This window comes from Mycteria americana, chromosome Z (genome assembly GCF_035582795.1).
Source record: "Mycteria americana isolate JAX WOST 10 ecotype Jacksonville Zoo and Gardens chromosome Z, USCA_MyAme_1.0, whole genome shotgun sequence".
Classification (NCBI taxonomy): domain Eukaryota; kingdom Metazoa; phylum Chordata; class Aves; order Ciconiiformes; family Ciconiidae; genus Mycteria; species Mycteria americana.
Genome location: NC_134396.1, coordinates 31,656,294 through 31,681,312, shown reverse-complemented (window position 1 = coordinate 31,681,312; position 25,019 = coordinate 31,656,294). Strand labels below are relative to the sequence as shown.

General features: G+C 40.2%; 2 protein-coding genes across 6 annotated transcripts in view; one reads left to right on the top strand and one right to left on the bottom strand.

The window, feature by feature from the left end:
• NMRK1 (nicotinamide riboside kinase 1) overlaps positions 1-4,682 on the bottom strand; it is a 9,252-nt gene extending 4,570 nt beyond the window's left edge. Inside the window, exons 1-4 of one of the 4 annotated variants that reach the window (XM_075488350.1) lie at positions 4,416-4,682; positions 2,497-2,556; positions 1,982-2,072; positions 1,264-1,312 (exon numbers count right to left, since the gene is read on the bottom strand). In XM_075488350.1, coding sequence (XP_075344465.1) covers positions 1,264-1,312; positions 1,982-2,072; positions 2,497-2,556; positions 4,416-4,561 — 346 coding nt within the window. In that variant the 5' untranslated portion in view covers positions 4,562-4,682. Of the gene's footprint in view, positions 1-1,263; positions 1,313-1,981; positions 2,073-2,496; positions 2,557-3,387; positions 3,848-4,415 lie in introns of those variants that run through there. The other 3 variants (XM_075488352.1, XM_075488351.1, XM_075488353.1) reach the window with 3 other exon arrangements.
• On the top strand, positions 2,962-25,019 carry OSTF1 (osteoclast stimulating factor 1). 2 transcript variants are annotated; one of them, XM_075488355.1, is made up of 10 exons: positions 2,962-3,000; positions 14,524-14,570; positions 15,236-15,286; positions 15,370-15,433; positions 18,444-18,497; positions 18,945-19,052; positions 19,526-19,575; positions 19,692-19,770; positions 20,241-20,339; positions 23,204-25,019. In XM_075488355.1, exons 1-10 carry the CDS (start codon positions 2,967-2,969, stop codon positions 23,260-23,262), a joined length of 645 nt encoding a protein of 214 aa, XP_075344470.1. In that variant the 5' UTR covers positions 2,962-2,966; the 3' UTR covers positions 23,263-25,019. The 2 variants fall into 2 exon arrangements, with proteins under 2 accessions (XP_075344470.1, XP_075344469.1); XM_075488354.1 differs by lacking the exon at positions 2,962-3,000 and adding an exon at positions 4,155-4,366.

Sequence of the window (25,019 nt, the reverse complement as noted above, 5' to 3'; positions counted from 1 at the left end):
AGGATTGGGGGACTTCTGGTGAGTGTGGACTCTCTGAATTCTGTGGCACCAAAAAGCATGTGAACTCACTTCACAGCCTTTCCCTTGACAATAGAAACTGCTGGGACTGCTCTCCTATTCCACAAAATTTGTAAAAACTTTCTTACCCCAACACCTCCACCCTTCTGTCAATTGTCACTGACACAGGTGAAGGGAGGGGGCGCTCAAAAATTTTTGCTTTGGGTTTTTATTGGGATTCAGGTATTTGGAGGGTGGGGATGGATGGATTGGATTGAAAGGAGGATGGCATATAAAGCAAAACAGCACAATGTAGCACCTGTTTTTGTCTGTAGACATGGAAGAATATATCGAGTAAGTACTGAATGGTAGAGAGAAGGCAGCCTTTGGATAACATAAAAGCAAATGCATTGCAGAGATGCTTTTAAGAGCAGCATTAAACCCAGATATTTGAACAAGAATGTCCACCTTATCCCTCCAGTTTCACATTCCAGTTTCATGAAGTCTTGAAGCTGAGACAAAGACTGCATAGCTGATCAGAGTCAGTTTTCAGATACAGTTTAAGGTTCTGGCCAGTGTTGCAGAGTAATACATTTTGTGATCACCAAGTATCAACAGAGATTAGGTAATAATCAACTGTTCACAACTCGATATGACCTGAACCAAAGCACCGGCCTAAAGTGGATCTGGATCTAGAAGTTTATAAGACTGAATTGGCATGTTGAGACAGCATTAACCATGAGCTTCAAAACATTTTGTCTCTATGTGAGATCTGACATGAAATAAAGGTGTCAGGATCAGACCCAAGTTTTGGCAGATTTGGAACATGACAATGAAAGAGACTCAGTGGTGTTATCCCGTGAGTTCATTATCAAAGTGAAAAGAAAAAAAAAAATCCATCATTACATAGGGAGTGATGAGGTTAAGCTTATGCCAGTGCTGCAAGCCAAGACTTAACTGAACAGTACCATTTGCTACTGCACCAGACCCAACTGTAGAAATAGAGGAAAAGATTAAAAAGAAAAAAGGAAAGGTCAAGCACTAGCTTGAGCTATTTACTAGTTCAGCAAGTTTTCTTATTTGTCTCAGTGAGCTGAGAGAAACTGAGCAAAGGATTGGTCTTAAACAACCATCTTGGTAACAATCTTTGTTTACTGCCTTGTTCAGATGGGAAGAGGGGCAGGAGGTGGAGGGGAAGAAGCGATGAGGCTCAGCACAACAGAGTTTCAGTACAATGTTCAAAAGCAATGCATCAAAGTTACTGACCATCATATAGCTTAAATCCACGTTCATCTGTTTCTACTTCAGACTCTGGCTGAAGGGGGAAAAAAATTGAATATTTTATGCTTTTATGACCACTTTCACAGATACCTAGTCTTCAGTTACAAACATAAGGGTTATACACCTTCGTATCCCAATTGATTAAATTTATCTTCAAAATTAAACTGCTGTATAGAACTATTAATATACAATATAAACACTTTATTTATTCTAGAACAACAAATTCTCCAAATTGTACCTCTTCAGCTCATTAGAGCTTTACTTCAGAAATAAGAACTGCTTCACCCTCCTTAACAAACAACTCTGACGTCAATGCAAAAGTTGTATTTCTGTTTTGATTTGGGCAACTAAGAACTACCTATTGCTCTATGTGCAGGGTGTACAGTTAACAGAACAATATCATTAACTTCATTAGCACAAATTATCTTGAAAAATGCATCCAGCATACACCTATTTCTTATTTTAAAAGGGTATCAAAGAAGACAGTAAACTTCTTCTTGCTGCATATACTCAGTGGTTTTGGCCACTGAAAGTTCAGTTACCCCAGTGCTTGTTTTATTTCTCTCTCTCATGAAGTTACCGTTATTTTAAGCAGCATCAATTTTAAAAGTTTATCAACAGAATAACTGAAAAGAGAAGAAATGATACCAAAATCTACTCAAGCCTACTTTTACCTATCAGGTCTTTCCATGAATACTGTTACCTTAAAGAAGTCATCCTGAGAGATTATATGACAGTTGGGAAGCATTTTCTTAAGCTTTTCTGCCAGCGTTGTTTTCCCCCCATTCGTTACACTGAGTTAGAAAACAGTAAAAACGGCATCAAGACAAAAATCTATCTTTTAAACATATGTACAAGCTCACACACACATTTCCATACAGTTAGGGTAAACCACAAAGACACAACCCAAAACCCCCCCAAAATTTATTCACATTAAATACTCTCTACATCTAGAATTTTTCTGGCAGGTTCCAACAGCTGTCAGACAGTAAATCTAGCAGTGCCAAGAAAGAGGTTAGAGAGAGGTGGTACTAGAGATCTCCAACAGAGACAGGAACAATTTCTTAAGAGTTACATGCCATAAAATGAGGCAATTATATGTTGTATTTGTAATCTAGTCTCAAAAGATATCCATTCATAAATAGAAATAACATCACTTCATTCTGAAAGGAAGACCAGTCTTGAGCTGTAGAGGAAATTTAATTTGCTAATACTTACCCTCCGAGGCCAATAACCAATACTTTCATAGTTTCCTTTCTCCTCAGTTCTTCCTTTTCACTGTCAAAGATAGTAGCCAGTGAAAACTCTTAATTCAGCAACACGGAAAGCAGCTTTGTATTAAGAAATACCAATCAGAGGTAAGACTTATTTTCTGTCCTTTTTTTTTCTTTTTGTAAAGCTACTGTCAGAACCTCAACTGCTTGTTCTAATGCTAACAAAAACCGTGCAACATACGTGCCACATCACAGATTTCAATCTGCTTTACCTTAGACAGTATTATAATCATTTCGGGGGAACACTGAGAGACTCAGTTCTATCACTATTAATACCACAGAAGTCACTAAAGAAAAGCACAATTACTAGCTCAAGCATTAATGGTATAAAAAAGATGAGGTAAACAGAACCTGTGGTGGCAAAACAAACAACACCTTAAAAAATAACCCTGAGTGCTGAAGACGGCCCCAGCCATGTCCAAGCCGCCACCTAAACCGGCCAAGCCAGGTAAGGGAGGGGCCCGGCGGCCCGACCCGCCGTTCCCCGGCCGCGCGAATAATGTGCTGAGGAGAAAGAACTTTAAAAAACTTCAGTAAAGGTTATAACAAAGGGGAGGAGCAAGGGGAAGAATGTTAGTTTTCAGATGAACGAATTAGCCTTTGTCCCACAAAAAATGCTATGTAACAAACTAAATAACATCGGGACACACATGCTGAGCTTTGGACTCTAATTTGCGTCATTGTCTGTATGAAAGTTAATCCCAGCTTAAGGCAAAAAACACCAGGATGAAAAAAACCCACCAATTCTTCCTCCCCCCCGGAGTAATGTGTAACACAAATTGCAAAGGCAAACTTGTCACCAATGTTGCAAGACAGAAATCCTAAATTACCCTACCTGGGCTCGGCTTCGCATCTTCAAACAGAACATAAACCCATTATGACCCTAACATAGAACCGCTGTCCCCCTACGCCTAACGGCATAGCGCGGCAAAGCTCCAGCACACGGCAACAGCCGAAGCAGGCTTCCTTCTGGGCACCGCCAGACCCGCGTCGGACGCGCCCCTCCCGGGCACCAAACCCACACGCCTGGGCTGGCGGAGGGGCCAAGGGGAGTGCGCGCCGGCCGCCGCACCTCTCCCGACAGCCCGCGACGCTTCGGCCTCTCTGGGGTTAACGCTGATCTGTAGCCACTGCTTAAAGAGGCCGGGAGGGTGCCCAGAAGCCACCGTCCTGGCCGGACGGCTTCCACGCAGGCGGAGCCCCCACCTCGTACGCCCAGTCACGGAGCCGTCCGAGGCGCGCACGCCGGGGTGGGGCGGCCCCCGCGGGGCGCGAAGCTCCTGTCACACGCCCGGGACGGGGCACTCGCTGCCCGCCGGTGCCCGCCCGCGCTCCCCGGGCCCCGCCGCCGCCCGCCGTCCCTTAGGCGCGAGCCCCACCGCTTCTAGCGCCCCGCCGCCGCCGCCGCCGCGCGCCCCCATTGGCCGCCTCCTCAGGCCGCTTCCCCTTCCCCTCGCCCCGCCCGCGCCCGCGCGGGAGGGGCGCGGCGTGGCGGGGCGGAGCCTCGGCGCGCGCGGGGATTGGCTGGGTCCCGCCTGGGTCTGGGGGAGCGCCTGCGGCCGCCACTGGGGGGCGCTGCCCGCAGCACCCACCCCTCCCTCCCTCCCTCTCACCGCCCTTCCTTCCTCCTCCTGCCCGCCGCCCGCCGCGCACCGCTCCCGGTACCCGGCGAGGGCTTGCGCTGCCGCCCGCCCCGCCCCGCCCGGCACCGCGGGCCCGCTCGCAGACAGCCGATCGCCGTCCCGCCGCTCCCCCGTCCGCGCTCGGGCCGGCCCCAGTCATGTCCAAGCCGCCACCTAAACCGGCCAAGCCAGGTAAGGGAGGGGCCCGGCGGCCCGACCCGCCGTTCCCCGGCCGCCTCACCGGCCGCGCGAAGTCGGTGCGGGGCGCGGAGCCTGGTAACACGTGGACCGTTTGGGAGTCGGGTCTGGGCTGTCAGAGCCGGGAGCCCGGCCGGGGGGGAGTGGGGCAGGGCCGCCTACACCTTCCTTTCCCCGCCCCGCCGCCATTAGCGTCCGCGCCGCTTGCTCGGTGCCGGCAGCGGAGGCAGGCCCGTCCGCGGCCCTAGCGCCAGCGGCCCCGCTGGAAGCGGTCGTGGAGCTGCCCTCGGCACGCAGGCATCGTGTCTGGGCGGGGTCCCGCGCCTGCTCCGGCTCGGGGGAAGGTTCGAGAGTGCCCGCGGGGCAGAGCCATCCCCCGGGGACAGGCTCCCCGTGTCGCGGGGTTGCGCAGAGCCTCCTCGCCCCGGCCTTCCTCCTCTGAGGCGCGGCCCAGGCCCGGGAGCCGTGGTGCCCGTGGTGCTTGGCGTGGTGGTGCGCCCAGCCAGCGGCTGCTGTCGAGGGGAAGCTTGCGGAGGCTGAAGTGCACGGGAAACCTTTTAACCTGTTAAGAAACAGGCGTTGAAATACTCTGAGGTTTTCCCTGTGATTGCGTGGATTAGCAATATCTTGATGCATAAAAGCGGCTTTATAGTACAGTCCCATGCTACGTTCTTCTTCTTCCATGGCATCCGCTGCTTTCCTTTGTAGGACTCCCAACAGCCAAACTCTCAATGTGTCTTTTGACATTCTGGTGCAAATGTGCCTGTCGCCCTTTCTGGCGCATTTAGTCATCAATGCATACATTTTTGCTCCTGCACCTTTTTCAGATAAATTTAGTGCAAAGTTAGTTTCAAAAAATTAATAGCAGTCACAGATTTTTCTAAAATTATATTGAAAAAACATTGGAAGTTGCACGGTTTTAAACATTGGAATAGAAATGGCATCTTTCAGGTAAACATACATTCTTCTGTCAAAATTTAAGCCATTAGGCTTAGGGTTTTGGTTTTTTAAATAAGGAATTGATCTGGGAAATGTAAATGCTGTTTATCACGTCTGCATATCATTTCCCAGTATGAAAGGTTAAATTCTTACTTTAAAGTTAAAAATTCATTGTGAATGTAATTAAATAGATAAGACTAGTTGGTGTCTCCCAAAATATGATTATCTGATCCCTAAATCCATCTGAATTTCAATATTTTTCACACTTAGAGTAGTATTTGAAATACTGATGTTTTTTAGAAATAATTAAATAAGTAACCTAATTGAGTGTTTTAACTAAACAGCTTATAAAACAAGTTTTTAATTTGAAGTCAAGTAAGTGCAAACCTGGTTTAGACCATTTAAACCATCAGTCTTGACCTACCCACAGAAGCAGAATCTGTTAAAGCTCTTTGAATGTAGAGTTTCATCCTCGGAAGAATCTCCTCTGCCCTGCAGTTTGCTAAGCCTCTTTGAAAACAGCTTACTTGAAGTGAAAAAGACAGTAATAGAAGCATTCCTGTTGTGGACTCTCACTGAAAACCCATACTGAGGAAATCTGTGGGCTTCTGAAAGGGTGCGGTGTTCCTCTTAACAGCCAAATATGTAAGAAGAGTAAATTTTTCCGATGAAGTTGATAACTCAGTTTTCTGTTTTGCAAAAAGATGAGTTCAACTTAACCTAAGATTCTTAAGGAGTTAAAGACTCTAACCCTACCTAACGTGCAGGAGCTATCAGACTAACTCAGATGCATTATGTCTAATACTAGATGTCTCCCACTAGTTTGCTGGATGCAGTTTTGTGGTATGCTTGATCTGATAAAATGCAGACTGCCATCAAAAGGACAGGTTCCCTACCCCCATCCACGCCCCTGCCATCCCCTTTCCATTCCATTTAGTGACAGGACAACCTGGATTGGTGCTCTGACTTTTTATGTTAGGTTATTTTTATGTCTCATGAACTTGCTGAGCTGGTTTACCGCATGAGTGCTTGACACAGCAAAAGGAAGTAGGTAGAAATAAATGGCTGCAGAAGGAAGAGGAAAAGAGTAAGACTCTCTTGGTAGTGGGTTTCAGAGTTGATTAAGGGTAATGAGATCAATTTTGCTGAATCCCTCATTTTTGAAGAAAGGAAGTAGTATGGAGGCTGTCGCGTTAAATTTTTTCCAAGGCATTTTCAGGAACAGACTATCTTCTAGGATATTCTAAAATATTTCTGTAGTTTTATGTCTGGCTTTGTTCTGTCTATAATATCAGTTATGCCTAGGTATTGTCATTGAATCTCTCAGGGTTATAGAGGTTAAAATGCGCTAGTTAAAGACAGATAAATATAGGAACTCTATGTGGTGAAATAGTTGCTACAGCAGCGTAATGCTGTCTCTTTTGGCAGTCTCTTTAGACTGCAGTTGGTGGAATGTCTTGGTGCATTTGGTTGAGCTGTGTTAATTTGTCTTCACTATCATCAGGTATCCAGTCTATAAACTGGGCTATAACCTGTGTCAGGGAACAGCAAGCCTGCTTGCCTTGCTGCTGAATTGTTACAATTCAAGACAGATAGAAGGGAAGACAAGACATTGGTTGCAGTAGTGCTTTCCGTTGTGTTCAGGAAAAAAAAAGTGCAGGCTAGGTAGAGATGGAAGGAGATATAGCAGGCGGCAGGGAAGTGAAGATATTTAGTGAAATAAATATTCATCCTTTCTAAAACAGTTCACTGCTCATCACAGGAGTGTTGGACAATAGAGTTGGATGGCTAGACAGTGCTTTAAAAATGTGGGGAAAAAAGGAGGCGCAAAGGGAGAAAAACTAAGTAGCTATAGCATTACGTGTGGTTTTCTTCAGTACGTGAGAGCATTTTATCTGACAGAAGGCTCTTCTATTAATCCTGTGGCATGCACAGCACATTAGGATTTCAGTTACAGAGAGATGGTTTTGACATCAATATATTTTAGACAATCATCTGGTATGTTTGTCAACACATGAGCTACTATTTCGGGGTCTGTGGTTAGCCCTTGAGTAAGGGGTCATGATTGTTTTTAGAGGCTTTAGAAGGCTTTTAATTTCTAGTGTTTTGAGACTTTTTTTTTTAACAAGTGCCTAGCTTTGCTTTTCTCTTGGGGCTCTGTATTATTATTGTTTTCTAGTTGTATTTTCTATTTAGACTTGCTATTGAAGATACAAAGGAGTGGAGTGGGACTTGAAAATAGCAGAAACTTTCTTCTCTGTCAGCATTATGCAAGGGTAGGGTTTCTGCTCCATCTTTCAAAAATTGTATTGATGTCTCAAACTACATATCTTCTATAAACCTCTTAAACATTCTGTGTTGGATTTACAAAAGTTGGATTTGTTGGATTTACAAAAGTTACTTATTAAGTCTTTTGAACTTGACAAGCTATACTGCCTTCTGCTAGTTGTCTCCTTGAACAGTGCTTTCTGTCTGGTTATGCATTTTTGATTGGAGCCTTACATAGTATGCACCAACAGCTCTTGGGGAGATGAAAGTGATAGATTAATATTTTAAAGAAACCTTACTTTCATGTTCTCCAGATAGAGTAAGGTATGTTGATCCTGTTGATCCTAGAGTCCACACAACATTTACATTTTATGGAGAAAGACCAGTCTTTGTCCCAAGGAAATTACAGTTTTAAATTATTCCAATTTAGAGGAAGGGAGGCAGGAGGAAACATACGTAACATGAACTACCTTAAAGTAGGTCTGTTGACTTTGCAGCCACTAGTAGCTGTCACAGTTAAAAAAAGGATTCTGAACATAAATATTTAGTTTGAATCACAATCAAGTTCACTTCACCTTAATTCTTAGGTAAAGTAGGGGCTGTGACAGCATTCACAGGAGCAGAGGCCTGCATTGAGTCACATGCCTAAGTTCCTAGCAGTAGGCCTAAATTTGGCAGCGGTGGTGGCGGTAGAGGTTCCTTCTGTAAGTCAAAGAAAGGTTTCTGTTAGCCAGGGAGATGTGACCATGTGAATGTGGGGAGTTAGGCTGCGGTCATCAGCTCTAAGGAGAGAAAAACATCAGAGGACCAATTAAACAGTTCCAAGTCTGATTTCAATATGCATTTTAAACTTTCATTTCTGACCTCAAACGCTTGTCTTACTGCAAGCTGCTGGGGCTGCAAACAAGCTTCCTACAAGTGAAGGCATTCTGTGCATTTGCAGAAATAAAATTGGTAAGAAGTAGAAGATTTCAGCATCAAACTGTGCCAGTCAAAATTCATTTGCGAAATTGTGTTCACATACATCTTCTGGGAGAATATTCTTAATTCTGATTTTCTGTAAACAAATGGTATTTTTTCCTTCCACTCCAAACACTGGTGCAGTCCATGATTGTTCCTGGGCTGCCCCAGTTTGTCATCTACACTGGCACCAGTCTACTGTTTGCATTCTTTTCAACATGTCCCTAAACAGATTCTTAGGCTTTTTTGTTTGTTTCTTTAACACAGCCTCCCCTCTGATTTGTATGCCCTATGTTCACTTCCCCTTTCTAACAAGCACAACTTAGAAGTGGAAGATGGTTCTCTAACCAGCGGGGACCGCATTTTTTTCTGTCTGAGTTGTGGCAATCCTCAAATGCTGTGTTGTACTCTGTTGCGTCTTTGTGCAAGATCCTGTGAGCAACATGCCAAAATAGAAGCCACACTCCTGTAAAACGTATTTACACTACTTTAATCGCTGCTTGAAGGTCTGGGTGTAAAGTACCTTATTTTCCAGTTCCTGGGAAGCCAGAAAAAAAAAACTTTCAGTCTGGGCATAATAAATTTTGGGCAGACTGGCCAAATAAATAAATAAAATATCTAATAAAATTGGCCAAATAAGTAAATAAAACATCGAATAAAATTGCATGTCTCCCAAGAAACATGCAGATCATAACATGAACATGTCTTTTCTTACTAAAGCAAACTGCAAGCGTATCACGAATTATTCTGACTTGCAGCTTACCTTTGGTATTGTCACTTGACCAAAAGATTGTGGCTTCGAATTGCTGGTGTTGCCAGGTTGTGTAATTCCTTTGCAGGTTCTTAGGCCAACATTGAGTAAACAAACACAGTGTCCTTTTGCCACCACACTTTCTGTGAGGTCAGGCAGAAGATGCCTCTTGCTTGCTTCAGAGAAATTAATCTGAATGTGTATGAGAATTCATATTCCCAGTCATACATGTTCTGGGAGGGGACTCTAAAACCAGCATAGGCCGTGGAACATGCAAACAGTCCTTTTTCTTCCTGACATCCCAAATCTTATGCATGTTTTCTGGTTTTGGTCCATTTGTTACAGGTGGGGATTCAAATTAGTTTTTAATCAAGTTGGTGCTAGAGAGAGTACCTGATTTCTCAACTGCTTCTGTGTGCAGCCGTATGGGAACAAGGAGGAGGATGGCTGATGACAATTAGCCCAGGATTAGCTGGAACCCTTATAGATTTGATAGACTTGAAGTTTTTTAATTTATCTATAGATGACCATGGCCAATTCCAATTTTGTAGAGCACAGAGATTATCCATTTCTCTGTCTTATAGGTACTGATTGTGCTTTGTGACACCCAGTGAGTTTGTTTATCTAAAGTAAGTTAATTATTCTGATTTTTATGGTAGTCTAGAGCTGCTCACTCTAGATATAGCTAAGGAAAAGATGCTGCATCAGGATCAATGTCTGATTTGTAGAACCTTGTTTGCATCAGTGAGATTTGATTGTGTCTGTCTATGGCAGGCGAAACAGGGTGTGAAATGCTAACAAAAGACTTGTATCAGTCCACTGGGGCCAAGCCTTGGTAGCTCCTGAGAACGTTGGCTTAGTGCCATGATTATTTTCTTAACTAAAATAAATTGCTCTTGCACCAAGTACTTTTTTTTTCCTTGAGGAAGTAATACAAATTGACAGCTAATGAAATTGCTTTTCCTCCCCTTTGGTGCTGGAAGTTCAGCCCAAGTCAAATACCTAAATAAGTAATGCCATGCAGGTATGGGTCTTTTTTTTTTTTTTTTTTTTTTTTTTTGGTCTTTGATGGGTGAAAGCAAGTAAGAGGAAAGCAGAGAATGCTTTGGTGGCAAGTTGAGTAGAAGAGGGGATTTTAATGCTATGGTCTGGTGGTATAGAGAAGCTGGGGTAAAAGAACAGAAAGGAAGTGCGAAAAAAAAGCATCACTAAGAGAAACAGTAACTCATTGTTACGAAAGCACGTAGCACTTCTTTGGAAACAATCTTCTGTTAATGATACTGAAATTAATTAAAAATAAACCTCAAAATTGCTAGGAGGAAACAAAAAGCTTCTAGTCTTTTGAGAAAATGGTCTTTTTTTTTTATTACTTTGTATTACAAAGCACAGCAGCGATCTTGTTTCAGTTCACTACATATCAGAAGCTGCATTTTTAAGCTGTTGTTACTGTTTAGCAACTCAGCTTCTTTTAGGTGCTTAGCTGGGAGAGGGTCATATTAGAAATCTGAGTTGCCTGTTTCCTTTTGTGATAAAAGGAGGAGAAGTTTATAGGAGAAGTTATCCAAAATAATTTGAAGGGTGTGAGGTCAGCCCAACCTGATAAAGGCATTTATTTTATGTTGCTGGTTAGAGAGAATCTTTAGTTTGACTCCTTTACCCTGTTGTGTTGCTGGGGGAGAGTTTGGCAAATTGTGGCTTGGGGAGTTTGTATGCTAAGAATATTTGTGTCTGTTTAGTATGTGTAATAAGTTATCTTTTTTATTTGTCAGATAGTTGTTTTGCAGATGTTTAATGCAAATTCAATGAGAAGGGAAAAGACAGCCTTCTGGCTGAAGTGTGGGATTGAAAAGAAGTACCATTTAAATTTGTCCCTGTGCTTAAGAAAAGATTTTTTTGGGCAACACATCACTGCACTGTGCCTCCATTTCCTTTGTTTTTAAAAGGGATACTCCACTTGTTAGTCATGCTGAGAATAAAGTTATTAATGTTTGCCTAGTGCCTTGAAATCTTAAAAAGGTACATGCGTCTTCTGTATTCTAGTTATTTTGTCCTCTAGAAGTACGTGGTGGGGAGGTGTAGTCAGTCAACTGTGATAAGTTCAAATCAGTGCTAGTGTATTAGTTTTCCATCCTACATGAATCTTACAACGTGGTTTGTAGTGGATAGATAGTAGTAAGAGGGAGCACAGGAGGTCCTCAGACGCTTTATAACTTTTTGCATATTCCAAAGGACACCCAGCAATGCAAGCTCTAAGTCTTGTCTGCATGCCTAGGGATGGGCATTGCTACATAAAAGTACTTCAGGCGATTACAGGTACTCATGTGCCTAGTAAAATACAATTTGTTGGTATTTGCAGATAAGGATTCAAGTTTAATGTGCCCTTTGTGTCCTTACATTTTGTTATTTTAAATCTTCTAGACTGATTTTTTGCATTAAAATTTGGCAGAAATAATTGCCATGCCAGGTGCTAAAGTCCTGTTGTTCTTAGCTCTTAAATGCAGCAGCATAACCAGGCTTAATATCTGTTTATCACGAAATATTTAAAAGATTGGTGTCAGTAATGAGTAGTGTTTTAAGTCCTGTATAAGGTGCTGTAAAATTAACATTAACCAGACCTGCAGTTCTATAGATGCAAATCTGTACTTCGTATTTCATCACAGTAAAATGTTTTAGAATGTGTTGTGCTGTGTGTGACACCACAGCTTGACATTTGGGGAAGTAACTCTGTTTCAGTTGTATAGAATTAAAAAAAAAAAACCAAAACGCAAAAAAACCCACCCATGAATTGCCTTTTGTTTAAACAACATTTCAGCAATACTTTTATCAGCATCAGTGTTTTCATTCTTCTTTTCCTCCTCTTAGGGTGTGATAGCTTTAGAAAACCTGTAGACACAGATACAGTACATTACAACAGGAAACACATACAACACACACAAATCTATATTTCTTGTTTTTCTTGTCTTCTGCTGTCGTCTCATTTCCCCTTTTAATATTTCTTATTCTTCCCTTTTGTTGTCCATTTCCTCCTTTTACTTACATAAAACCTTGAAAATTGGTGGGTGATGGTTAAAGTCACCAGTCATCAGTATGCGTTTTTCTGTCATCTGTGTAAGAAAGCTGAGGAGAAGGGACAGTACTCTGTCACCCATCCTGTTTTGTCATCTCTTAGTTTTTTTTTTTTTTGTCGTTTTTTTTTTCTTCTTCTCTTTTTTTTTGGTTTGACTTCTCCCCAGCTGCAGTTCAAACATTTCATTCTGAAGCTCTTAGATCTAGGACACATTACTATCTACTGTCTTTGTTTATCATTTCCATATAGGTCATGAGCAGAACAGAGGTTTCATCCTTTTTAGCTGTTGCCACAGTGCAGGTATTTAGTTTCTGAGGCAAAGGCCTGAGAAGTGTTGGACCTTTTTTGTCTAGGAAATGGCTGCTGTGTGAGAGAGAACCAGTAAAGCCCAAGTGAAATTCTATGGTGTTATTAAAAAATAAGATCTGGGAGGAGCATGGGATACACTTACAAATTGGAAGAAAAATCATATATACAGTGTCTACATGCATTTGGCAATCTAGAAAGTTTACACAGATTAATTTTATGGTTATACTTTTACATACACTTAGCCCCAAAAAAGAGGACTACAGAAATGTTTTGCTTAGTAGTTGTGCCCTGGTAAATACCACTTCATAAACATGTGCTGTGGCATGGCTTTTGCTAGGCACTATCCAGAGGTATTTGAAAACATCTTTTAAGAGCCACCCCAAGACTGTGGTGTATGCTGCAAAATGGCAGTTTATACAGTTGAGTAGCATCCTCCTTTCTCAAGCCTGTCAGCATATATACATTCAGACTGACATTTGTAAAGCCCTTAAGTTAACTTTCTAAAATGATGACTATTGTGGGTAGGCTTTTAGATGCTGGGGTAATGAAGGCTACATCTAGCAAAAAACAGGCAAAAAAATTCTAGCAATGGTTCTTTACAGAAAGGTAAAGGCTTATTCTTGAGACATGAGGAAACCTACTCTCTTGTTACTTAGTTCTCTCCATATAATATACTGCACAAGATTTTGTCTATGCACACTTTATTGTACAGTACTAACCTTTGGCAGTAAGTTCCTCAGTTTGTCTAAGGATACGAAATAGCCTGGGCTAAGTGTGGTCTAAGTAATGCATTGCCCCGATGGACCAAATACTGCTTCAATCACAAGTTAATCTATATAAACATGTAAAGTGTAGTGTAAGAATCTGAAATACAGTCACATACTTAAGATATTTAAAAGTAAACAAACCTACATACTTAACAGTTCGGAGAAAAGTAAACAATACAGAACAGTCTGCATAATATATCTCTCCATTGAGTTCAGTGGACTTCGGCAGTTCAGCTAGTAAAATTATGTAAGATACATGCTTCTTCTCTTGCACTTATCTTATACTTTCTGCTTGGTGTTCTTGAAATGTACCTTTATTGAATTTTTAAAAAAATGTTTATAGGGATGCTTCTTTTGCAGTTTATGCAATTAAATTTGTACCTCTTTGCATTAAAGGTTATCTTTTCTTGGCTTGGATGCTGCTGACGGTCCCTTCAAAACTGCCCTATTAAAATAAACGTTGCCCACTTAGTGGAATTGTAAACACTGTAGCTTGTTTTAAGCATATGAACAGAACACCATGTCAGCTGTACATTCCATAAATAGGACTTGGTGACCATTTGTCATTTTTCTTAAATGTAATGATTTCTGTGCTACTGCATTATTTTCCTAATTAGTAACGACTACAAGTTAAGTATAAGAACATGTTGAAGACATTGGTCATTGTTTTGTTTCTTTATTCTTTCCTTAATTCTGTATGATTTGACAAATCTGATAAATATTGCAAATATTAATAAAAATATGTACAACATGTATGAGTGTGTGAGGGTGTATATGATTGAAACTACATTTTGCCATCAATTTGTGAAGCAACACTTTAGTTGACTTGCATGGTGAGCTGTGTAGACCATGTTAGGTGTGCACAAGAAGCAGCTTACATTTAGCTGATCAGATGGCCCATTTCCTTTGGAACCCATGCTGCTGGGTTGAGTCTTTTCATCATGATTCTCAGTGACAGAGGCATAGCACAAATTCATTCAGCAAGCAGCTTTAAGGGTTAAGGAAAGGGATTTGTTTGGATTTGAGGGCTGTATGTGTATGCTATGTTTAGAAGGCATGATACTGATACTGTTTATTTTTTCTTTTTTAGGGCAGGTTAAAGTGTTCAGGGCCCTGTATACATTTGAGCCCAGAACGGTAAGTACGTCTAGATTTTAGGGGTTTGAGAAGCTTAATTTTAATCTTACCTGTAATAACATTTCTTCAGTTCTGCTAGGGTTGGCCTGTTAGACTTACTGTACTATGTTTTCAGTGGAAAAGCCTGATTATGAATATGGATTCTTAATGTGACTAAAACTGCCTGATTAATCATCACTCTCCTTTTTTAAGTCTAGCTTTTGTTAAAAGCAGCATGCTTTCTTCTCTTGTATCAGTTACCTGCAATCTAAGATCATCAATCGAAGTGATTTTTTTCTTTTCTTCCAAAGGCAACAAAGATAACCGAGAACTAAGAGATTTGATGAACTGGGACCAACCAAAAAGGGGATGAAGTTAACAAACACAATATATATTTCACTGCTTTTGTTGCACAGTGCTCTGTTGGAAAGGCCACAGCCTTTTTCTTTAGCTGTCAGGAAGTCCAAAAGTTCTTTAGCTGTCACATATCCAAAAAGTTAGCTGTAGGCAAGTCAAACTACAGTATGAAAGGCTGTCAAGATGTTGTCTAGTTGCTAGAGAATTTGAGCTATTGTTCTTTTGGAAGAAGAGCTGAATGTAGTCTGCTTTATCCAGGTATTTGTTTTACCTAAGTACACACATTCAGATTTTTGTTTATTCTTCCTTTTTAAATTTGTTTTTTAAAGCCAGATGAACTGTACTTTGAAGAAGGAGATATAATTTACATCTCAGACATGGTAAGTCTAAGATATCCCATATGGACTGAATACTTCTGAGATGCAGCATATCCCTTCTTAAATATTTTCCCTTTTCTCTGCAGAGTGATACAAATTGGTGGAAAGGAACTTGCAAAGGGAGAACTGGACTAATTCCAAGCAACTATGGTAATGTCTAGAATATTTTCATTTGGTAAGATCATTCACAATCAAAGGAAATCACTAAGTAAAAATAATTGATACACCTATTTTCAAAAACTGATCACAGTATTGGCATTTAACAGTCCTCCTAACAGTCAATTAATGTAACTCTGCCAAAGTATTTCAGATACATATGCAATATCAGTCACCACTGTACATTAGCAGTGGACAGGCCGTCTTATGTTTTTATAACCTAGAGACAGCTTAAGTTTGCCACGTGTTCATGTTTCTGGTTGTGCAGGTAACGGCAATAGATGTTCTCAGTTTTGAGAGGTAGAACACTTGGATCTAAAGGATGGTTTTACAGACGGTATGTGAAACTGATAGTCTTGTATTCTTGATACCCTCAATGAACATATTGCAGTTTTTAAGATCTTCTCATTAGCAGTATCTTGGCTATGCCTTCAGTCTGTATGTTGCCTTTTTTTTAGGTAGACCTAAGGATGGACAGCCGCAGCCTTTAGTAGCTTTGAGATCAAGAAGTCTGACACAGCATGGGGTGGCTTCTTACAAAGATAGATAATCAATACTGGAATTGTTAAGTAAACCTGCATATGGACAGGAAGCTAAAGCAGCTTGTGAGCAATTCTGTAGACCTCCTTTGATGCCCCTCAACTTAAGATATAGGGCTGTTTTGTTTGACATTTGTTGCTTTTTAATGAACATATTCAGCCACAGAAAACACTGTTTTCTTGGGGATTGCACCACATTAAGTATCCCATACCTGTTTGGACTGAATAGAAATTGCTTTTTCAGATTCAACTAAAATCACTTTGAAAAGCCTGAGTACAGGCAACACAGCACAATTCTTCCAAGTCCTCCCACGAAATGTAGGCAGAGTAGCAGTGTCACTTGACAGATTGCGTCAAAACTGCTAATATGTTAGTAACTGGTTGCTTCATATTGTCCTTTCTCCACTAGGAGAAATTATGGTAGCAATGCTATGATTCCCTGCCCTGACTCGTAGTTAGTAGAAATACATTAATAGAAACCTATGGTGCAGTTATTGAGACCATGGCATCAAATTTCACTTTAGTTTGTGACTTCCAGACTGATTCTACTCCTGCCATCTGCCAGATGTGGTCACTGTTATATACAAGAAGAATAGTTTACACATGCTTACCTACACTCAAATTTCTTTTGAACATTGAAGTGTATTCTGTGTTACATTTAAAATTATTGTATTGTATTATGGTTATATTTAAAATAAAACCAACAACTTATTAATTCAATTTGTGTTTCCACTGAGATAATTTGGAAAAGTTGCTTCCAAGAGTGCTTTACTGAAAAGTTATCTGAGTTTAACTTCCATTTTAGGCCGGGCAGGGGGGTGTGGGATGGTGGTGTCTCTGTCTGCACATTTGCAAAAATTTCATGTGTAAGCAGAACAGAAGCCTCTGGAGACCCTAAGAACAAAGAGTACCAGGAACATATCTTCTGATCTACACGAACTGTGCAGAAGCCCCAAAGGCCTGCTTCCACTGTTTGCCACCATTAGGAGTGCCTAGGTTCAGTCTTACCATAGAAACACTGTGATCTCCTGTGCTCTTCTGCAACCTTTTTGCAGAAGGTGGAGACAGACCTGAAACTACTGAGTGTCTGGTGGGGTCTTGTGCTCCATCTGCTGGGCTTGAAGGAACACATTTGAAAAGACTGTGAATGGAAAAGCTGACGACAGAATAAGTGTTATCTGCATTAAAAATACTTATTACTGAACTTCTGACAGGAGTTTTCTAAAGACAAAGTTATTTTTAGGCTTTTGAGACAGTGTTGTTAGTGTTAATGCTTTCTGCTGTGCGCAACAAGGACTGCTTAATATGACTAGCACGTTCTGCTTGTGTAATAGCTGTCTGCTCTGGGACTGGCTTCTCCCACTCTGCTTTAGGATTCTGTTCACTGTTTGCACAATTTTTTTAAACTGAAATATCAGAATCTAGCATTTGCATTTTAATTTTACTCGCAGCTAGAGAGATAAGCATGTGAAATCTTGCAATTACAAGCATTATAGGAGGAATACACACCGAAGTAAGGAAAGATCTGGATAGGTCAGAACAGTCTTGAGACTTTCATTTCTGGTTACTGACGGACATTATATTTGCCTGCATTGCATCTGATTACAGTAACAGTTTGATCTGAGGAACACCCTTTCACATTCTCCCTGCCTGCTGTAACAAGCCATAGTGCAAGGGCTTGGAGAGCTTACTCATCTCAGATTGTACACTGTCCTACTTGCCTGCACCCTTAGTGTTCACAGGGTTTTCCACCTAAAAAAGAAGTTTTTAAAAAAAGAGTTTACAGATCATGGTCCCACTTCCAACTGTTTCACAGTGCTGTTCAGTTTCTTTTCGCTGTTGCAACAGCACAGTGACTGGGAACTGTTTGCTGCTCCTCTCTAGTAAAACGTAAAGCTTGTGAGATGAAGAAAAGGTCTACAGAAGCCTGAACTTCAATCTGCCCGTCACTACATTCATTGTTTAAGCAGTTTGGATTTGCAGATGTCCTGCAAGTTTTCCAGGGAAAATAAAAAATCTCCATAAAACAAATAGGCAGCCTATTGACAGTGGATTTTTTTGGTTACCCTTCACAGACCCTTTGGAAATAAATCACTCATAACTACAGAGGGTAAGCTGTAGGTTGAAAGCCTAGCCACATGCAACTGCTCAAAACCATCTTACAAGTGTAGAAAGGGAAGTAACAACTGAGATGAAATATTGCCAAATTCCCGGTGGCTTGCAGCCACTGATCAATTTGATGCTGTTCTTTGAAGTTTTCACAAGCTCTTCTCTGAATTGCTTTCCCATACGGAGGAAATTGAAGTGCATCTGACTAGTCCATCACTCACAAATCCCCTTTCACGTTAGAATCAAATATGTATTACTGGTTCTTCTGAAATAAATCAAAGTTTTATTTCCACAAAGGTGTCAAATACCTGTTCAGTTTCAGAAGTAGTTAGAATTTACTCTCTGTTTCATTTCAGTGGCAGAGCAAGCTGAGTCTATTGATAACCCACTGCATGAAGCTGCCAAACGTGGTAAGTGTGATTTCGGTTTTAGTGGTGTAATGCTAAAGGATGATTTGTTTGTTTTCTGCCAAAATAATAATATACTTAGAATGAAGATGTCCTGTCCGTTTTGGTTCTCTGGTGTCTTGAACAAATTATCTGGTAAGTTTTACAGCTTTCAGAAACTGAGCTGGTTTACAGCCTGGTAGAATTGCCACTCTGTGATTGTGTACACAGAAAAAGTTTGGTACCACCCATTTAACTACATAGGGATCTAAAAGTCTTCCGGGAGTGGAAGAAAAGATGTTTGGTATGACTTGGACTGGTTGTTTTACGAGTTATAAGTGTTGCTGCTAATCACTTTTTCTCCTCATAAGTTCATAGAAGGACTGACACCCTTCAGAAAGAACTATGTGCCTTTAGTGGTTCTGTTAACTTTTCAAAGAAAAAATCATCAAAACTGAATTTGTCTTTCAGGCAACCTAAGCTGGTTGAGAGAGTGTTTGGATAATCGAGTTGGGGTCAATGGCTTAGACAAAGCTGGAAACACAGCTCTGTACTGGGCATGCCATGGAGGCCACAAAGGTATCAAAGAATTAATTTGACATGACTGTTCTCTGGTTTTCTTAATTTCCTTGTTAGACTGATTGCTAAAATTGCAGTACTAAATAATAAAGCCAGGATTTTTTAAATGTCATTCTAGTTTGGTTTTTTTTTTTAAGTTAAAGCTAGAAGGGAGGTTCAGCTTCATCAAATGCTATGTGTTTTATTGTTGCTGTTGAAGCAGGCATTCTAATCAGCATAGCTGTTAGAAGCAGAGTGGGAAGAAGGGCAGACCAAAAAGAAGTGTTGTATTGTTTTGGGTATTTTATGCAGTAGCATTTCTTTGTGACTAATGGTTGTTTGCTCAATGCAGTCTTACTGGTACAGATTTTCATTAGCTGGTTGTATCACTCTTTCATTGAATCTTAACCAAAATTTATACTATGAACGCAAAAAAGCCTATTTTGTTTCCACTAAATTTTTCTCTTTATCCCCCCCCTCCCCCTTTTCTGCAGATATAGTGGATGTTCTGTTTACCCAGGCAAACCTAGAGTTAAACCAACAGGTAGGTTAAACCAACAGACCTTTATAGTAGAGGTGTGATGTTATTCATCCTTGGTACAAGCTGAAAGGTTTTTTTGCTGTATTTTAATCCTGTTGCTTTTCCCTCTAACTCCACAGAACAAATTGGGAGACACAGCTTTGCATGCTGCTGCATGGAAAGGTTATGCAGATATTGTAGAGATGCTGCTGGCAAAGGGTAAAGATCTTCACCAAGGTTTCAACAATCTGTGTGGCAGACTAGATTCCTGAGTGTTTATTAATCTGTATTATTTTTTACCTGTTTTCCTATAGCCCACGTACAGTCCTTAGCCAGCTTACCTGCCTGACTTTATAAGCCTTGCAGAAAATTCTGGCAGCTGTTTGGAAAGTAGACATCTCACCTGCTCAAAATAAATTTCATACTGCTTTGCAGACAAGGTTAGGCACTTAACCCCAGAACAGCAATGACATCTGCTTCCTGGAAAGGGAGAGCAGCCAGCGAGTTCCCTAGCCAACTGTAGCTTATGGAAGAGCATCCATAGCTTTTAGTCTGCTTCAGAGCAGTCCACAGATGAGATTCCCTTGTCCATTACTGTTCTACCCATGCTACTGAAACTCGTATCATAATACCATTGCTCAAGAAATAGCTGGAACAGTGATTCATGATGAAAATTTTCTATTATAAAGGGGCAAGAACAGATCTGAAGAATAATGAGAAGAAACTGGCTTTAGACATGGCAACCAATGCAGCTTGTGCTTCCCTGCTTAAGAAGAAACAGAGTGCAGGTATTTCTGATTTTGTTATTGTGATACATTTTTCCTTTGTAGAGGACAGTTAATATTTCAACCAAATATCAGTATGTTGATAGCTCCCGGTTCGGAGCTACATGGGCTGAGAGTTGTGTTTAGAAGGGTTAGTTCAGCAGACCTGTGATAGAGACCTGTGGTTTATCACATTCAGTGTTGCTGACTCCACACAAAATGCCATCTTGTGTCAGCAAGAGGCAAAAGAGTTCAGAAGACGTGGAAATAGTAAGGAAAGGGAAGGCAATGGAAGACAGTCCCTTCAGAGTGGAGAGACAGAAAGAAAGCAAGGATGGAAACTACTTTAAAAGCACTATACCACAAGGGACAGAGTATGAGAGTAAAATGATGTGGTGTGTTCCCCCTTCTGCCTGTCTGTTCCTCCAAACCAAGCCAAACAAACACCAACAGATGCTCCTCTTTTATTTTCTTATTGCTTATTTTTTAAAATTTCTTATTCCTATGTCTCTCTAAGTGACTGTTTAATAGAGAAATAAAGAATGCTTTCAAATATTTATCAAAATAGCCTCACTGCCTCCCACTTGCATTAATCTCTCCTAGTAGCACTGTGTCCATGTGCAAAACAGTTAAAGAGATACAGGGCTATTTTAAAAAGTTGTACAAAGACTGAATTGTTCAGGATTGCATAATTAATGTTACCTGTAGCTTTCAGGAGGCTGAAGGTAGGGTGGAAACCCTAGGTGAACTACACATGAAATGAGAAATTATGTAAAAACACAGGCAGAGTTACAGCTTGTATCAGAGGTATATGCAGTCTAGCAACTGTATCGTCACAGGGCTAGTGAGAACAGAGGGAATGCTAACCTGTGGGTGGTTAGCAGTTATGGGAACTAAATGGTGGAATAGCTGACTGCAGCTTTAGAAGGCCAAGAAGAGCAGCTGCAGCAAAAATACTGTCCAGCTTTTTGATACAGGTAGTATCAGGATTTCTCAGAAAACCTTGACAAATTACTTCCATTCAGTTTTGACTCTGAAGAAAGCAGTTGTAACAAAGGGCAGAATTTCTTCTGTTTCCATGTTTTTTTCTCTTGTAAATTAATCCCTGTTAGGAGTACTTATTTAATCTTTGCCTGTCAGTTGTAGGCACCTGGTACAGGAGTATTCTCTGTTCTAATGTCCCTAATAATTGTATTAATGTTTCATTTTCTGATACTAGGTAACTTTTCTTCTTCTTGTGGTGCATTTGCTTCACTCTCTCTAAATTGATTTTATTCATGGCCGACTGATTTTTCATCCTTAGTCACTTCATCTGTCACCAGTTTCTGGTACTTTTGCACACTGTCTTTTCTTGTTTGCCTTGATATAAGAGCTGATGTTCTCAGTCTAACTGCAATTTCAATATTAGCTTCCTTGTTTGTTTTTTTGTCTTAATTTGGCCTTTTATAATCTCTGTGACACCACTGATCTGTATACTTTTCTAGAATTTTGTGTTTTCTTCATTATTTTTATTAATTTCATTCTTCTGTGTCTATTGATTCTACATTTCAGTATGTCCAATGTCTGAGTGAAACAATTGTTCTTTTTCAGAGATTCAGTCCTATATCAGTAGTCTTCCTGCTCCCAGTTTCAAATCTGTTTCTATTTAGATATGGCTTCTATCATAGTCTGTCTATAAAACATTTTGTTTTATCCAAGGAATCTTACTTCGCCTCCACTTAAATGTTCAGTTTTGTGTTTTACGTGTATATACACACATGCAAATGTCATGATTGCTGAAGTATATTCTAAGAAATGAAAGTTTTTAAAATCCTGTTACAGAAATGCAAAAAGATTCTGTCGTTCATGCTCCTGAATGAGGGAACAATTGTTATACAGAAGAAATGGGATTTGTCCTTCCTTGAAGTATGGCCCCTTGAGCACAGGGCTCTACAATTTCTTTCTTTTCTTTCCTTTCTTCCTTTGCTGCTTTTCCTACTCAAAAAGGACACAAAAATTTTCTTTTTCTCTTAGATTTCTTTTATCAAAACAGTTGAGCAGGTCAGTTTTAAATTTACTCATTGTTCTTCTTCCAGAAGTCTAGGATAACTTACTTATCACTTCTGTGAATTACGTCAGTCTTGTTATGTCTGCACCTGACATTTTTAATACTTTGTTTTAATATGTTATTGCAAAACTGTAACTGACTAGGATCTTGTGGTTCCTGGCTCTCAGTAGTACAATATAATATACATTATATATAATCCATATTCCTATTCCCATGTATTTGAAAATATGTAGGCAAATAATCATTTATCACAAAAAGTCCATGCTTTTTATCTTTGTACAGTCCCAAAGGTAGATGTAGTTCTCCAGGCACTGCTGCACATCTGGTGAATATACTTTCATACTCCTGTTTTCTGCTTACCATCCTTCAAAAGCAAAAGCTCATAAGTAGATCTAGGAAATATTCAGGAAAAAACCTGGGTGAGGAAAGAGGGAAGGGAAAGAATATGTGGAATGTGTTTGATTTTAAGCAGAGAGTGGCAGCCAGCTGGGCAGTCAGAATAAAACCATAGAGGCTCTTCCACCAACTCACCCATCCTTTCCTTTGCGATTTAAAGGTAATATATACAGAAAATAGAATTAAAGAGTTCCAGCTCTGCTGTACATGTTCCAAGGAGCCACAAGATGGCTCTTGAAGGTCCCAGACTAAATCTCATATGTAGGACATGTGATTACTGGCTTAGCCCTGCCTTTGAGATCCAGATCTACAGCTCCATCTGTGTAGCCCTAATATCTCTAAATGACAGAGGAATCAGGTTTCTCAGATGCTGGTTTGCAAGCATTGCAAATGTGGGGCTGTTTCTGATTTTATCCTGAATTAAGAGACCTTTGTTTCTTTCCAGGTACAGTCCGAACATTAAGTAATGCAGAGGAGTACCTCGATGATGAAGACTCTGATTAGCTTTTTCATTCAGCCTGAAGAACTGTAACTTGCATTGCCTATGTCATTCCCAAAACATATCTTTACAACTGTAAAAATATCTTACTTAGAGTATTGCAGTCTTCCAATATAGCATATAAATGGGAGGGTGGAATCATGCTTTCCAAAGGAATAATCATCATGTGTGCCAGAAGATGCCACATTTTAAATTGGAGTTCCTTTGGAATTATCTCACAGAGGAAGTGTGGCATACCCTTATCGTTCAATGGGCAGAGGACCATCTTCTAAACTCAGAGGTTTCATCTGAGACCTTCCCAGCAAGTGCCTTGCATCTCTGGAATACACTCCTCAAACTGAAAGGTCCCTCTGGGACAGCAAGACACCATTGCTAACGTTTCCCAAAATCACCCTGGATATAGGTTCCTTTGTGCAGATAAGATAATACTGGCAGAGTCAGTACTGGCTGACAGGCATGAATGGAGATGCTGCTATAGAGAGTGACCATCTTTTGCCCACATGGAGCCAGCAAGACAAGGTTTGATTTTTTTTTTTTTTTTTTAAATTTTTTCCCCCTGTTCCTTCCTGTACCACTCTAAGTAAGAGGTAGAATGACATAGGACAATCTGCCCCTGGATGCTTTGTCTTCTTTATTGCTATGGGCCCAATCCCTGAAATGTACGCTCAGGTGAAATGCTTGCTTAAGTCAGTTTTGCTTGAGAAATACACTTAATTTTGGACTGAATGACTTGATTATTTTGCTTTTTGAAGCGCATTATGCTGAAACTATTCACAGTGGAAGGAAGACAGAATATTTTTCTATTTATCCTGCCTAAAATTTTTTTTACTGATCTCTTGCTTCTATTTTTTAAAAGTGTTCTTATATTTTGTCCTAAATTACCTCAAAGCTTAAGTGTGTTTGAAGGAATGAGGGAAGATGTATACCGAATATACCACAGGTATCTTTAGAAAAGATATCTGAAGCTGAATAAACATTTTAAAAATGTATTGCTTCTTCATGTGAATTAAAGAGAACTAAAAAATAAATTGAGCCACTTTCAAGCTTCCCTGCAGAGTTAAAAAATATGTACTTCCTTCAGATTGCTTGAATAGCTGCAGCCAAATATTATACCCTACTGAGGGATACTGCCTTACTGTGATGGTAAGAAAATGTTACAAGTATTTCAGATACAATCTCATTTTCAATTTTTGTTGCTAACTTCCATATTAGCAACTTTGACAGATTCAGTCTAACTCAGCAGTCTGTGATACTTTAAAAAAAAAAAAAAGGCCAAAAAAAAAGGAAAAAAAAAAAGGCAAAAAAAAACCTCATGTGAAAGATTGGGGATAAATGAAAAGCTTTTGTGAAAGATTGGGGATAAATGGAAAGCTCTTGCAAAAGGTTGGGGATAAATGAAAATCACACTAAGTATTATAGAGATTAAAAGAAGTGCAGAGCACTCTAACATCCCACTTTTAAAAATATATTGAACCAGGTTTTTGTATTTTTATTATCCTGGAAAGAACTAGATGTAGGTAAAGCTTGTTAAATGAGCACTTACTGAAGAAGGCAGCGTTTGATTGACCAGAACTGTGTAAGTTGGAGGCATTGCACAAATAGTCATCTGCAGCTATCTAAACATCTAAACTGTTTAAATGTTAAAACCATAGAAAAAAATGTTTTAGCCCTATGAAATACTGTGGTCAGCTGGACAGTGATGTTTTATTTTGTGTGAACTTGAAGATCCTGGAGGGGAAGAAATAAAAACCAAAGCCACCAA